General features: G+C 35.6%; 6 protein-coding genes across 6 annotated transcripts; 3 read left to right on the top strand and 3 right to left on the bottom strand.

Annotated features, from left to right (window-relative positions):
• Positions 1–94: 94 nt before the first annotated feature.
• RHIMIDRAFT_243866 (uncharacterized protein) lies at positions 95–415 on the bottom strand (the record flags this gene model as incomplete). Its single annotated transcript, XM_023609993.1, has 1 exon — positions 95–415. One exon carries the CDS (start codon positions 413–415, stop codon positions 95–97), a length of 321 nt encoding a protein of 106 aa, XP_023471569.1.
• Positions 416–2863: 2448 nt separating this feature from the next.
• RHIMIDRAFT_233281 (uncharacterized protein) lies at positions 2864–4774 on the top strand (the record flags this gene model as incomplete). Its single annotated transcript, XM_023607923.1, has 2 exons — positions 2864–2995; positions 4541–4774. 2 exons carry the CDS (start codon positions 2864–2866, stop codon positions 4772–4774), a joined length of 366 nt encoding a protein of 121 aa, XP_023471568.1.
• Positions 4775–7927: 3153 nt separating this feature from the next.
• Positions 7928–8169, bottom strand: RHIMIDRAFT_233280 (uncharacterized protein; the record flags this gene model as incomplete). Its single annotated transcript, XM_023607922.1, has 2 exons — positions 7928–8037; positions 8100–8169. The coding sequence occupies 2 exons, from the start codon at positions 8167–8169 to the stop codon at positions 7928–7930; spliced, it is 180 nt and encodes a 59-aa protein (XP_023471567.1).
• Positions 8170–9435: 1266 nt separating this feature from the next.
• Positions 9436–9700, bottom strand: RHIMIDRAFT_13003 (uncharacterized protein). Its single transcript, XM_023605533.1, has one exon. It carries the CDS (start codon positions 9657–9659, stop codon positions 9483–9485), a length of 177 nt encoding a protein of 58 aa, XP_023471566.1. The 5' UTR covers positions 9660–9700; the 3' UTR covers positions 9436–9482.
• Positions 9701–10262: 562 nt separating this feature from the next.
• RHIMIDRAFT_254954 (uncharacterized protein) lies at positions 10263–11257 on the top strand. Its single transcript, XM_023611132.1, has one exon. The coding sequence runs from the start codon at positions 10289–10291 to the stop codon at positions 11165–11167; it is 879 nt and encodes a 292-aa protein (XP_023471565.1). The 5' UTR covers positions 10263–10288; the 3' UTR covers positions 11168–11257.
• A 36-nt stretch (positions 11258–11293) lies between these two features.
• RHIMIDRAFT_233278 (threonine dehydratase I) lies at positions 11294–12979 on the top strand (the record flags this gene model as incomplete). The annotated part of the gene is made up of 4 exons (XM_023607921.1): positions 11294–11543; positions 11598–11686; positions 11734–12796; positions 12846–12979. 4 exons carry the CDS (start codon positions 11294–11296, stop codon positions 12977–12979), a joined length of 1536 nt encoding a protein of 511 aa, XP_023471564.1.
• Between the last annotated feature and the right edge of the window lie 68 nt (positions 12980–13047).

Below are 13047 nucleotides of genomic sequence, written 5' to 3'. Positions count from 1 at the left end.
TTATCTAAGGAGAGTAAAATAAAGAAAGGGGGGTAAATTAAGGAGATGGGAACTATTTACAATGTTGAAATTATGCAAGGAAAATAAATACAATTTAAGGAGAATAGCCATGAGTAGAAGTTGAGGATAGTTCATTGTAGAGATCCTCGTTGCTGTTTGAGTTTTCAGATAGATAACGATCCAATTCGGCTGATTCTCTTGCATCATAAGGTAGCATTTGATTTTTCCATTTACATTGTGAACATTCATATCTGACTCTTGAATTTTCGGTGATTCTCTTGTTTAAAAAGATGAATGATTTTTCTGATCTTGTAAGCTGTACCGAGCTTTGATTTTTACATCTTGGACAAGGATGATAGGCTTGTTCTAATGATATTTTTTTGCCAGAGTTTGAAACTAAAATGAATCCAGTCATGTTAAGAAGAGAAAGAAGAGAAAGAAAAAGGGACTAATTCTGACTTTTTTAAAATAGCAGAGTTTTAAAATAATCATACACCACGTTGCTATTTTGTGTAACTATTTGTCGTCATGCCTACGTCCTTAGTTCATTGGTGAATGCTATATCCCTTTCTTCCGGGCGTGGCGTGATTAAAAGCTGATATTGTATATAGTCCTTCTCTTTCAGGAACACAGCACTGTCATGGGTATCATGAATATATTGTAACGTCATACACGCTATTATGATACGGTGTCATATCTGCAGCTGTTATTACTATTATTATTACTATTATTATTATTATTATTATTACTCTTCTTCTTCTCCGCTTCTCTCTCGTGGCTTTTTATATGAAAGGGTTTCATTAAATAATTATCAGCCTATGATTGCTACCATGTTTCTGATATAGTGTTATATTATTGGACCATCGGTTAATTACGATCGATCTCCTTTTTACTAATTGAGTTAAAAGTAAGACTCCTTTAAACATGGTTGCATTTTTAATAGATAAAAAAAGAAGGTGGTTAATAGAGAAAATAAAACAAGGGACTATAATGAATATCCCGTTTATTAATAAGTCATTATAGTAGTCGATCTTTATTTAGACTCCCCTTTACCAAGGAGAGTTAGATCCCCCCTCTTTTTGTTTTTCTTTGTCGGATTTTGATTTTGTCCCTGTTACACTTCATTCAATTTGTGCATCATACAAAAGCACAGATGACAGCTGTGCTGTTTGTTGGATGAATAAGGGTTCGATAAAAGAGGGCTGTGTCTTTAGCTTATCTACTACATGTATTAATAATATAAAGACCCTTTTTTCCCTTACTATTCAAAATGACAATGCAGTGATATCATGTTATGGTGTTCCTCTCTTTTTTTTTTACTTTACTATCATAACATCTTTTCAAAGACATTGATTTTGTCCAGAATATTACAGCCTTGGCTATCGGCACGCGTCTCATCACATGAAGATGAGGCTTTATTTTCAAAGTATTTATCTATCCATTCTCAAATTGGAAAAAAGATGTTTATAGGTCCAGGCTTTGGGGGGCCTAGGTTCCCCCTTTGTTTACGTTGATAATGCATACCTTGACTGTAAAAATCTTTATACATCACATTAGATGTAAATAAAAGGGCATACAGGTTGTAGTTACAATTATACAGATAGCCCTATTGGTATTTGGATAAAGCTTAGAAGATAACAACAATGATAGCAGATGGCCTAGAAGAAAAGAGATAGATTATCATATGGAACTTCCGAAACTCGTATCATAAACACAACTGATGCCTGAAGAAACGGAAATGCCTATGAATAGAAATCTTTAGAGTTGCTGTTCTTTTAACCATAGAACCATCTTTAAAAAAGGGAATTGCTAGGGACACGTCAATTTATTTCCTTTTTGACCAGAAAAAATGCCCCTCAGTATATCCAGTTTTCCACTATCTCACTGCATTGTTTCAAAGCTTCCACAACAAATTGCTAACGATATGGTAAGTATTGAAGTTTTTAAGAACTGCTTTACGCCAGTTTTTGATTAACAAAGTAACTGTAGGTAGCCTCTCAAAGTATTATCTGTGTTGCAGTTACTTTGTAAACTTCTACATAAAGAGGCCCATTGTGCTTTCTGCTTGTTACAAATGCAGCACCTTTTACAAGAAAATATATCAACACGACCAAAACAGTATCAGAAAATGCATCAGAAAATAGGTTAAATAATGTAAATACATAATTACATATGAGCTAAGCGGTCTTTTTTGATCAAACTGACAACATAAAATTAAAATAACAGCATTTCTTTTTATCTCTTTCTTCTTGAAAAGAAATAACCAAGATGGTGATTTTATAAGGCCATGTTTAGTTTGGTGCTATACATTGAAAGGTTTTGTTGGGCTTCATCATAGGTAATGGATAGAGGTAGCGCCCATCGAGTTAGTCTAACGTCTAGTTTTCCTATCAACAGTAAAATTTTAGTTGAAGCAGACATGAAGCCTGAAAATATAGAATAAAGCTCTGAAAATCACACCTTGTGGAAAGTAACCTTCAAGGTCTTCAGTAGTACTAGAATTTATGTGTCAGAAGATTTCATCAAGAAGTGAAATGCTATTATGGAGTCAAAATCAAACAATCTAACAATGAAGCAAAGTAGATCAAAGTTTCAACGCACCTCAACATACACTTTCAGCAGGGAGTTTTACTTATTTACTCACTAGTTGACAGATGTGTCTATGGCTGTTTTCACCGCTCGGGACTGCAAACATATTTCTAGCAAAGAGGCAAGGGTCGCATCAAGTATCTAAGGGGAAGTAGCATGAGGAGTGATTGCGGGCGAAGATAAGTTTAGTTTTACTGATTTTAAAAGTCATACTGGCTCATTAGCCGAAGATGCAAACGCGACTATTTCTTTGCGTGTCAAGTCAATTGAAAAAATGTTTGATGGTGAAAAGTACTTGAAAATAATCGGTAACGATGATTTGAATGCTGTACTGGAAATACTCGCCAGATTTATACGCAACAATGGTGTCACGTTAGCCAATCAAAAAATTGCAGAAAATGTTCGAGTAATTTTTAATCATGAATGAGACACATATCACCAAGTGTCATAATTTACCCTTTCTTAATGTTAAAAGTGACATTATCATCTCCCTTTTTCTTTTGACCATTCTATTGTCAATAGACTGTTGAGACTTGTCTATACATAATTACAAAACAAAAGTTAAATTCCCCAAGGTAATATTAAAAAAAGGCTAATGCAAGAGACTGAGCATCGTACAAGTGTAAACCTTAGTTTATGGATGTTGATGCGCTAATTCTATTATTTGTAAACAATATGACCTTTAATTCTATAATCCATCAATAAAGCAATAGTTATTTGGGAGAAAGAGAATGCTGTTTTTACTCATCGTTCATAATAAAAATGCAAGGCAGCTCCTTCACAGTCATGTTTACTCTTTCACTATACCTTTTGTTCCTCTAAAAAAACATAGAGCCTCTTGGTACTCTCTGGCTGCTACCACTACAGCAACAACTACTACTACTGCATCACGTCTTTTGTAGGAAAAATGTCTAATCAGCAAGTGTAAGGAATTCGTGGCAATCAATACAATCCACACGTGTAAGGTTGTTTTGTCTATGCTTAGGACGCCAGTAAGAAGAAAGTATATATATAAAACAATGATAAATGTGGAAATCATTTACTCATTGATAGATTATCGAATATATGTACGTCAAGTCTATCTCCAACAGTAGTAAAAAGAATGCAGTCAAACTCCATGTATGGAATAGTTTAGGTGGGCTAAGCTAGGTATTCCATATCCTTATACTTTGGAATGATGTTGAAGAAGTCGTTCTCTGTCAATACGTGGTCAATGTATATAGCATGTAACTTTTCAATTGAAAACGATAGCTTTTATGGCGTCTCTCACGATAGCCAGCTTGCATATTTGTTTACTTATTCTAGTATGATCTTCATCATGTCTAGTTGAAAATGTAGTAGAACGACAAGAAGAGAAGATGTTTTCTGTTTCAAAAGAGTGCATAATCTTGTTATTGGTTCAGAAGATAAGTTTTGTTTACTATCATAAAACGACCACTTGACGATTCTTTATGTAACATATCTCTCTCTCTTTCTCTCTCACGAGATCAGTGATAAGAGAAATGAATGACAGCGATTAATAATAGTACTTACATAAGCCTTTTGGAGTAACACTTGTTATCCTATTTCCTTATCATAATTTTGTTGAATCAAGGCTTGGCATAGGCTTAATTACTAATACACTACAATACTAATAAGGTAAATTGAGTGTCGGTCCTAAAAAGGAGGCAGACAAAGAAAATAGACAAAGTAAAATGCTCATTATGGAAATAGGGATAATTAATGCGCAGTATCTGAACCTTCAGACTCAACTTTGACTCAAAAAAATATCTGTCAGAACTCGAAAGGCTTTGGCAGATCTCCTTTTTGAAAAAGTATTTTTTAGTCTGTCAGCCTAAAAATAAAAAATATCCTGAAAGTTATCGTAGTAATAACCTACAAAGACTCATCTGTAAGTCTTATCCTTATGCCTTTTTTTTAAGTATTTCTAAATAATGCATTGATACTTTAGTTTAACACGAATAACCAAATGAACAATCGGCTTACTGTCAATGATGAAGGCGTTCAGCGCATGGTTGACAACAATTTAGCTGTGTACTATAGTAACCAAATGATCATTACTCAAAATATGACTCATCGTCCTGTGAACACTATTAAGGCATATTTAGCCAAGCAAGAAGAATGGAAAGTGATTCGAGAAAATAATTTTAAAGAAAAGGTTTGGAAATCTGATTATGTTGTTTAAATATATTAAGAAATGATTATCTAGAAAATTTGAGAGAAAAAGAGCAAGTTCCATTAGTTACGGAACTCTTGTGCGATATACTGAAATGGAACTAGCCGTGCTTGTCATCGCTTTAATTCCTGTAGTCATGCCCTCGTTTCATCTAATCGACTATCCATAATGTAGCATCTAGCCGTTAAACTAAAGCTACTGTCAATTCACAGCGTGAAGGTGACAGTTAGCAATACTTGTGCCTTGTCTTATGAGCTTGCAAGTTCGAAGATGGCGTGTAACGACTGTTATTTATTTAAGGTCAGATATCTTGTAGTAAACACTTTCTTGTGAAGATTGACACATATACTAATAAATGATAAATGAATAAAAGATATTTAGTTAGACAGTGTTTCTTTGATTGTCTTGAATTTCTTAAGTTTTGAAATGTGTACGCTGAGTACCAACTTGTTCTTATCTCGATATTTGAGATCACAAGTTGTTCTTGAATTAATGCTTGTTACTGTAAAAGGTCCGTACCAATTAAACAGAAGTTTTCTTGGCTTATTCTTTGTGATAATAGCTTGATTAAATTGTAAAACTTGATCTCCAACTTGCCTATGTGAAGTTTTTACGAATAGGCCTGAGTAAAATTTAGTCCAATTCCACCAAAATGGTCGCATTGTGACACGGATGGTGAATCTTGATCTACAATACATACCTTGAACACAGAGATATTTTGCGGGGTTTCTGCTTTCCACCACAGTGAGCTAAGTAAAAAAGGAGATATGAATTGCAAAAACGAAGATATTTCGCTAGGCTTTGCTCAGCGGAACGTCGATTTGCAGCATATGATGTCAAATGCGTGAGACCCATCATGTTTGTCGGTGACCGCGGTCTAAGTGTAGGCTCACGAATAAAAGGATTCATACGCTACAGTGGCCACTGGAAATCGAAGAAGCACAGTCTTTATACAACTGTATGTATAACAAATGAGCATAATACCTCTCAAACATGTATACTGCTTCAATAAGTTATCACATCCAGTGCGAACAGTTGATAGAAACGGAACAAATCGACTAAGAACAGTTAATGGCGCATTTGCTTGTGAGAACCCAAGTTGTGTCTCTGTTCAAGCAAAAAAAAAAAAAAAGCAGTGAAAAGACGGGACACCGTGTCTGCGATGACAATAGGCCTGTCAGGTCTAGCAACACTCCTTTTTAGTGCAACTTTCCCACAATTCGACCCAGAAGTCAGTCAATCCAACACTGATAAATTTAAAGTGAATGCCACTTCTTTCTTTAATGCAAACGAAGGTATGCATGCTATCGATGACAGTAATACCTCTTGAAAGGTAAGTCTTCTTTGATAATTTATTAACTTGTACTGGTTGCTTCACAATAACGAATATTTAATACTTTGAATATTTGATATTTTGTAAGTGAAAAAAAGGAATTATTTCAAATAATTGACTGCTTTACTAATTGCATCTGTTGTGTCTCAATTTTGAGACTCGTAGTTCATTTACCCTCTCAGTATTGTGTTTCTATACTTGAAAGTTTTGTTGTATTTGAAGAGATATACTATACAATACAGTTACACTGAAGTCTATATTTAACATATTGAGTAACTTGATAAATAGTAAAATGCAGACAATAAAAGTTTACTCTTGAAGTGTCATACAATCTAGTGAAAGTACACCGTCTACAGGTTATTTTCTATGATCGTGTTGTGATAAGTTAACTGATGATAATCTTTGTTGAACAAATATGCTGTCACATATTTGATAAACATCAATAAAGAAGCTCATCCAATATAATACTAGACAGTAAAGCATGATATAATAATGATATCAAGTTTTGTGTGAGCGTAGCTAATTTAGATAAGATCTAGAATAGTTGATATCATATAAAGTATTGTTACAAATTATCGCCTAGCTAAATGCTATATATGGAGTAATGGATATATAGTGGGTTCAGTGCACGTACATGTAGGGCGTAAGGCTCCACAAACAAGTAATAATAGGTGCTTTAGTCACTATTCCCTTACTTGAGATAAATGTAGGTTCAGGGATTTTATAAACAAAAAGCTGGATCTATACGTTATCGAATATCAGCTTTTCTTTTCATTAACTCCAATCATAGCACACAAATAGTTTCCTTATTAGCTTATTAGTTCTCACTTAAGCTGCGCTTTGGTACAGCCGGAAAAATACTCACGTACAGAGAGGTACAGGAGGAGTAATAACTCTCGCACAATCAATTGAATTGAGCCAATGGGTCCTTAAATCAGTTCTAACGAGCAGACAAAAGAACCCATAAAGGGGAAACTTGTTCAATTGTGGAAGTATCTGTCAGGATAGTTTAATAAGTAACAATATCTCACGTTGTACTCATTCTAGGTTATTATTTGGTATAAATACGGCGGATCTTTTAGCAGTTGAAGTCTTGGTCTAATTTTATTAGAAATAAGCTTCCCCATATTTTTTCCCATTGAATCTTTCGTCTTTAATTTCACCAGAATACCACAAGTTTACCTTTAACAAATATTACTGTCATCAATAACAGACCAATCTTTCACTTCTGTTCAGAGAAAGAAGCGATATTGCTTTTTAAACCACCAGCGTTGGATTGAAAGATATATAGCCACGGCGGGCAAGATATCTCTTCCTTTTTATTGCCATTTTAGCCTTGACGGAGACACAGCAGGGATTGTCGCCATTGATCGCTTTCAATCGGTTTACACCATTCTTATATGTAGTCTATATTGGATGTGACAGTTTTTTGAAACAATATAGACATGTTTGTGTTATGTTGTACTATACAAACAGAGGTGTACAGAGTATATGCTTAATAGGCTTCCAATAGCCACCATAACGCATGTATTCTTTGATTTACCAATCTATACCTAAGCCATGGCAATCACACAAACATAGTGGGCCTTCACTTTTTGGACGATGGCACATATTGACGCTCATCCGAGAAACGTCTGCTGACGTATCTACATTTCTGTAGGTCGTATCTCTTTTTTTTTTTTGCTTGACCTATTGTGAAGAGTAGTAAAGCTCCCGTAGCGAGTCTCGGTGTCTTTAGCACGAGGCATGTCATCTTGGCTTAGGCTAGCTTCAATTTATTGTACTTGCCGTCCTCTTACGGCCATCTTTTTTACACGTTCAAGCTTCTTTCAAAGTGGACGGTCATCACTCTTGTAGTCAATTTCAGGCGCATGAACTTTATATGCCTTTGGTAGCTGCATGAATGACGATGCTTCAAAGCCTTGTTCGGTTAGTTGGGCTTTTATAGTATATTGATAGTATCAGTAAAGCCATATCGTAATATATTAAAGCTAATGTTACCTTCTTTAGAAGCATCTTGTAAATCAGAATATCTAATGTAAAGCTTAAGGTGAAACTTGAACCTATCCATGTTGAAATCATCAGTCTCTATCATCGTTACAAGACCATTGTCAGTACTCGAAAAGATACTTTGTTTGACTCTAAGATGTTCTCATGTCTTCTTCTATTTTAATAATTTTTCAACACTCCTTAATAGGAGTTCGCTTTGCAAGTCATCGACTTAACTGACTATTTCAAATACTAAAGCTAAACACGATACATCAATAAGCAATTAGCAAAAATGACATGATGATATTCAAGTAAAAATGGAAGAAGGGATTAAAGTAAGGTAAACGCTTGTTTAAGCGTTGCGGAGGATCCATTAAAATACAAGATATTTATCTGTTACACATTTAGTCATGCAACTCCTTCTTATGAAGGCATATGGTTAAGGCTAAAGGGTAAAGTATAAAATAGAAATAAAATCAGAAATGGTACAAGAAATACTTTTATATTTATTCAATAAACGCTGCTCCAAATGTTAGCCTTCATTGCGTTTTTCAACGTTTTGGTGTGTATACTTTTAACATAAAGCCCTGAACAAGGGATGTACATATAATGGATAAATCAACCGTTTGTACTGATGAGCAAAGAAGGAAACACTGGTACTGTGTTTAAAGAGAAACTTAGTTTCATTAACGCACTCTTGAAACAGACAACGACAGATGCAAGCTACTTTTAAAGAAAGAAGAGTAGAATAGAACATTTCTTAGAAGCATTAAACTTCTATGCTACTATTGGAAAAGTCGACTTGAAAGGTCATGTGAACTTGAACATAAGATGGTCATCTCTGCGTATCCCAGAAAGAAAAAAGCGGATAAGGATATGCAGTTTAGTACTAAAACGAAATCAGGTAATGTGAGAGCTGTCATACGTGTAACATGGAAAAACTACTAACTGGCGCTCGTCTTTTATGGATTGAGTGCCCACAGATTCTTAAAATCACTACATGGAGACCCAGAATCAAATGTTTGATTTATGTACATGCATGGATCAATTCATAACAGGGCACGGTATTAACCCAGGCTATGTATGAGTATGCCGTCGAGGGCTTCTACTTTGTTCTTTTAGAATACTCTCTTCATCAGCACAAAGGAGCACATAAATGGAATTTTGATTATACTATTAGGAGAAAAAAAAAGTTAATGACAACGAGGCAGGGCTTTAATCTAGAATCAAGTTATTTTTGCCATTCATTCTCGATCATCCAGGGTGAAGCTGTTGTTGACATCAAAGCGCGTTTTAATTGATGGCTGAAATAGCATGTTCTGCAGGTATATGAATTTATGCATTCTTATGGTCCAAGCATTTTCCATAACCTTGTTTACCGGTGGTACGACTGAATCAATTTTTTTTACCTGGATACAAAAGATAAAGAAACCTAGAATTCATAGGCATATTCTTTGACATTGTAAAGCTAAACAATGAAAGATTAGAAAGAGCAAAAGAGGAAACGAAAGAAATGTAGACCATCACTTTTGCAATGTGGAATATCAGTAAATATACACTTAAAAGCCACATCGAGGTGATGTATTGATTGTTTACTATGTAATGTAGTTACGGATGTATCCTAATAAAGTATGATTATAGTTCGACATTTCTTTTATAAGCTATATACAATGGACTAATAGTTAACTGTCAATGAGTTTATGATAGACACTATGACCACTTGGCCCTTGGAACTTAGGGCACTTTTCTTTAGGCTATCTTTTTCTCCTCTTTTTTTTTGTTTTAATTGCTCCCCAAAACAAGATATTTTATTCATTGCATCTTTTCAGAATGAAATATATCACTTATCTTAAAGAATGCCAAGTATTTCCGTTTTCAATACACTGTCAATGCCAATTACCTTTTCGGTGCATAAAGAAAGAGGCAAAACAAACCGAAGTTTATGCAAACCTAGTTTTCTTTCTTCCTTCTCTTTTCCCCCTTTTATTATTCTCATCAACACGTTTTATGTGTCAATAAATAATACTTCTGCATATTCCAAATGAAAAAAGTACATATTATATATCCTTCTTTCTAGATCTTTTCTTTTTATTCCTCATAGATATATTTACCCTTAAACCCTTTTCTCCTTTTTCGCCTTATTTTTATATATTCCCCTTTTTATTAGCTTGTGCATTCTTTTTTTTTTTTTCCCTTATTGCATGGTAAACAGTTTTCTTTCACTAAAAAGAAACAGGTCAAACAAAGGAAGCAGCAACTCTATAAATGTAATATTTAATAAAATCATCCATGGCTCATTTTTTACGATTAAAAAGCCGAAAAAATTTAACAATGATGCATCATTTGAACATAACCGATACAACCAACAAAAGCAGAAGCGAAAGCAGGCGAGTAGAAGCATCCTGTTAAATCCTGATCAAACACAATCAGCCATTCTGGTTCCATGCGCAAAAAAACCAAAGCATATTCGCCACTATTCACATGTATCTTGTATATCAGCATCCAATATAACCGTAAATTCTGAAGATTTAACGGCAAAAGAATTTGCAGAGATTGCTGGTATTCGAATTTTATCCGAAGACGAAGAGGAGGAAGAACAATATAGAAAGAAGAAGTGTACATTTTGTAAAAAGAGCTCTGTGATTAGTAATAGTCATTATACTACAGTATTAAGCAGTACTAGTATCCATGCAGGCCATAGTTCTAGTAACCATAGCAACCGTAGTTCGATGACAACACATAGTAATGATACGATTAGTACTAGTGGTACTAGTAATAGTACTACTAGCAACATCAGCCCTAATAACATAAAGATCTGGGATTCAGAATTCTGGAAACACCCAAAAAAGCATAATAATGATAATAATACGACTAGTAATACCAACAACAGTGAGTTACCTATCATGCATGAATTAAAATCAAATATACCTTCTCGGCACTCAGATACCTACATAAAAAAAGGAAGATTTGAAATCACAATTGGCGTAGATTACCAACACCATCAGCATACAAACAGCATGACAACTACAAGTAGTAGTAGTGTCATCGAATGGAAACGTAAATCCTCAAGAAATATATGAACTGACTCATCTATACTGGATCCAATTAAATTTCACTGAGTCATAATTTTTTGATAATAAAAAAGCTGTCAAATCATAATACTCTTTCTGTCTCTCTCTTTCTTTATTTTTTTTGAACAAGAAAAAATGGACAACGCTTCAACACCTGATCAACCGGATTATCTTCGTATGATCTTGACAGCTCGTGTTTACGATATCATCCAAGAGACTCCACTGCAGGAAGCGGTCAATTTGAACTCGAAGCTGAACTCCAAAATTTACTTGAAAAGAGAAGATCTTAATCCAGTCTTTTCGTTCAAGATCCGTGGCGCTTATAATCGCATGGCACATTTAACAGAAGAAGAGAAAAAGAATGGTGTCATTGCATGCTCTGCTGGTATAAAATGGGGATAGAACAGGACTAGAGAACAGATGAACTTATAAATATTAGGTAATCATGCTCAGGGTGTTGCCATTTCTGCGAAAAAGTTGGGCATCAAAGCTAAAATTGTCATGCCACTGCCTACACCGGCTATCAAGGTAACATCATGACTCGTTCTTTTCTTCCGTTACTTATACATATCTAGTGGCGTAATGTCCAACGTCTGGGAGCAGAAGTCATCCTGCATGGTCTGGATTTTGATGAAGCAAAAAAGGAGTGTGCCAGACTGACCAAAGAGGAGAACCTAAAGGATATTCCGCCCTTTGACGACCCCTATGTGATCGCAGGACAGGGCACGATTGGTATGGAAATCCTTCGACAGCACGACGTGAGCAAGATCTCGACTATTTTTATCCCTGTCGGCGGAGGCGGCTTGATCGCAGGTATCGGCAGCTATGTGAAACGTATCGCACCTCATATCAAAATCATCGGCGTCGAAGCGGTTGATGCGTGCGCAATGGACCAAAGTCTGAAAGAGAAAAAACGAATCGTGTTGGACGAAGTGGGTCTGTTTGCGGATGGTGCAGCCGTGCGTATGGTAGGCGAAGAGACTTACCGTTTAGCTCAGAGTCTCATTGATGAAGTCGTCTTGGTGAATAATGATGAAATCTGTGCTGCTATCAAGGATGTCTTTGAGGATACTCGATCGGTTTGTGAACCAACAGGTGCACTAGCGCTGGCCGCTACTAAGAAATATATCAGCATGTATCCTGAAACAAAGCATGATGTACACGTCGCTATCGTCTCTGGTGCCAATGTCAACTTTGATCGTCTGAGGTTTATTGCTGAACGTGCTCAATTAGGTGAAAAGACGGAAGCGTTCTGCACGGTTATCATTCCTGAGCGACCAGGCAGTTTCAAAAAAATGATCAATGCTGTCTATCCTCGTGCCATCACTGAATTCTCCTACAGATACAATGATCCTGAAAAGGCTCATATCTACGTGTCATTTAAAGTAAAGGATCTAGAATCAGAAATCAAGCAGGTGCTAGAGGACTGGCGTAAAGAAGGCATGCACGGCTTCGACGTTAGTGATAATGAGCTAGCCAAGGCACACGCAAGATATATGGTGGGCGGTCGTCGACCTGAGAACGAACGTGTGTTTAGTTTTATATTCCCTGAACGACCAGGTGCGCTGATGAAGTTCTTGGTCGAAATTGATACAAGGTGGAACGTGTCCCTGTTTCACTACCGTAACCACGGCGATGGTACGTTTCTTTTTCTTGTTATGTGTTTTTGTTTTAACTTTTTGTGTAGATATGGGCAAGATATTCTTGGGTGTACAAGTGCCTCCAGAAGATTATACTGTCTTTAATGAATACTTGCATAGAATTGGATACCAATATCAAGAAGAAACGGACAACCTGGTTTATAAATCATTTCTCTGCTAAAAAAAATAAATAAAAAAGTGGCTTAGACAATGCTTTATTTATGTTTTTGCTTTAAAGTCTGTGTGACA

The sequence above is a fragment of the Rhizopus microsporus genome (assembly GCF_002708625.1).
Source record: "Rhizopus microsporus ATCC 52813 unplaced genomic scaffold scaffold_1, whole genome shotgun sequence".
Classification (NCBI taxonomy): domain Eukaryota; kingdom Fungi; phylum Mucoromycota; class Mucoromycetes; order Mucorales; family Rhizopodaceae; genus Rhizopus; species Rhizopus microsporus.
This window is presented reverse-complemented; position numbering and strand designations above follow the sequence as displayed.

Coding starts and splice junctions, on each gene's coding strand:
- RHIMIDRAFT_13003 (XM_023605533.1), bottom strand. CDS start 9,659: ATGTGGCTTTTAAGTGTATATTTACTGATATTCCACATTGCAAAAGTG.
- RHIMIDRAFT_254954 (XM_023611132.1), top strand. CDS start 10,289: ATGGTAAACAGTTTTCTTTCACTAAAAAGAAACAGGTCAAACAAAGGA.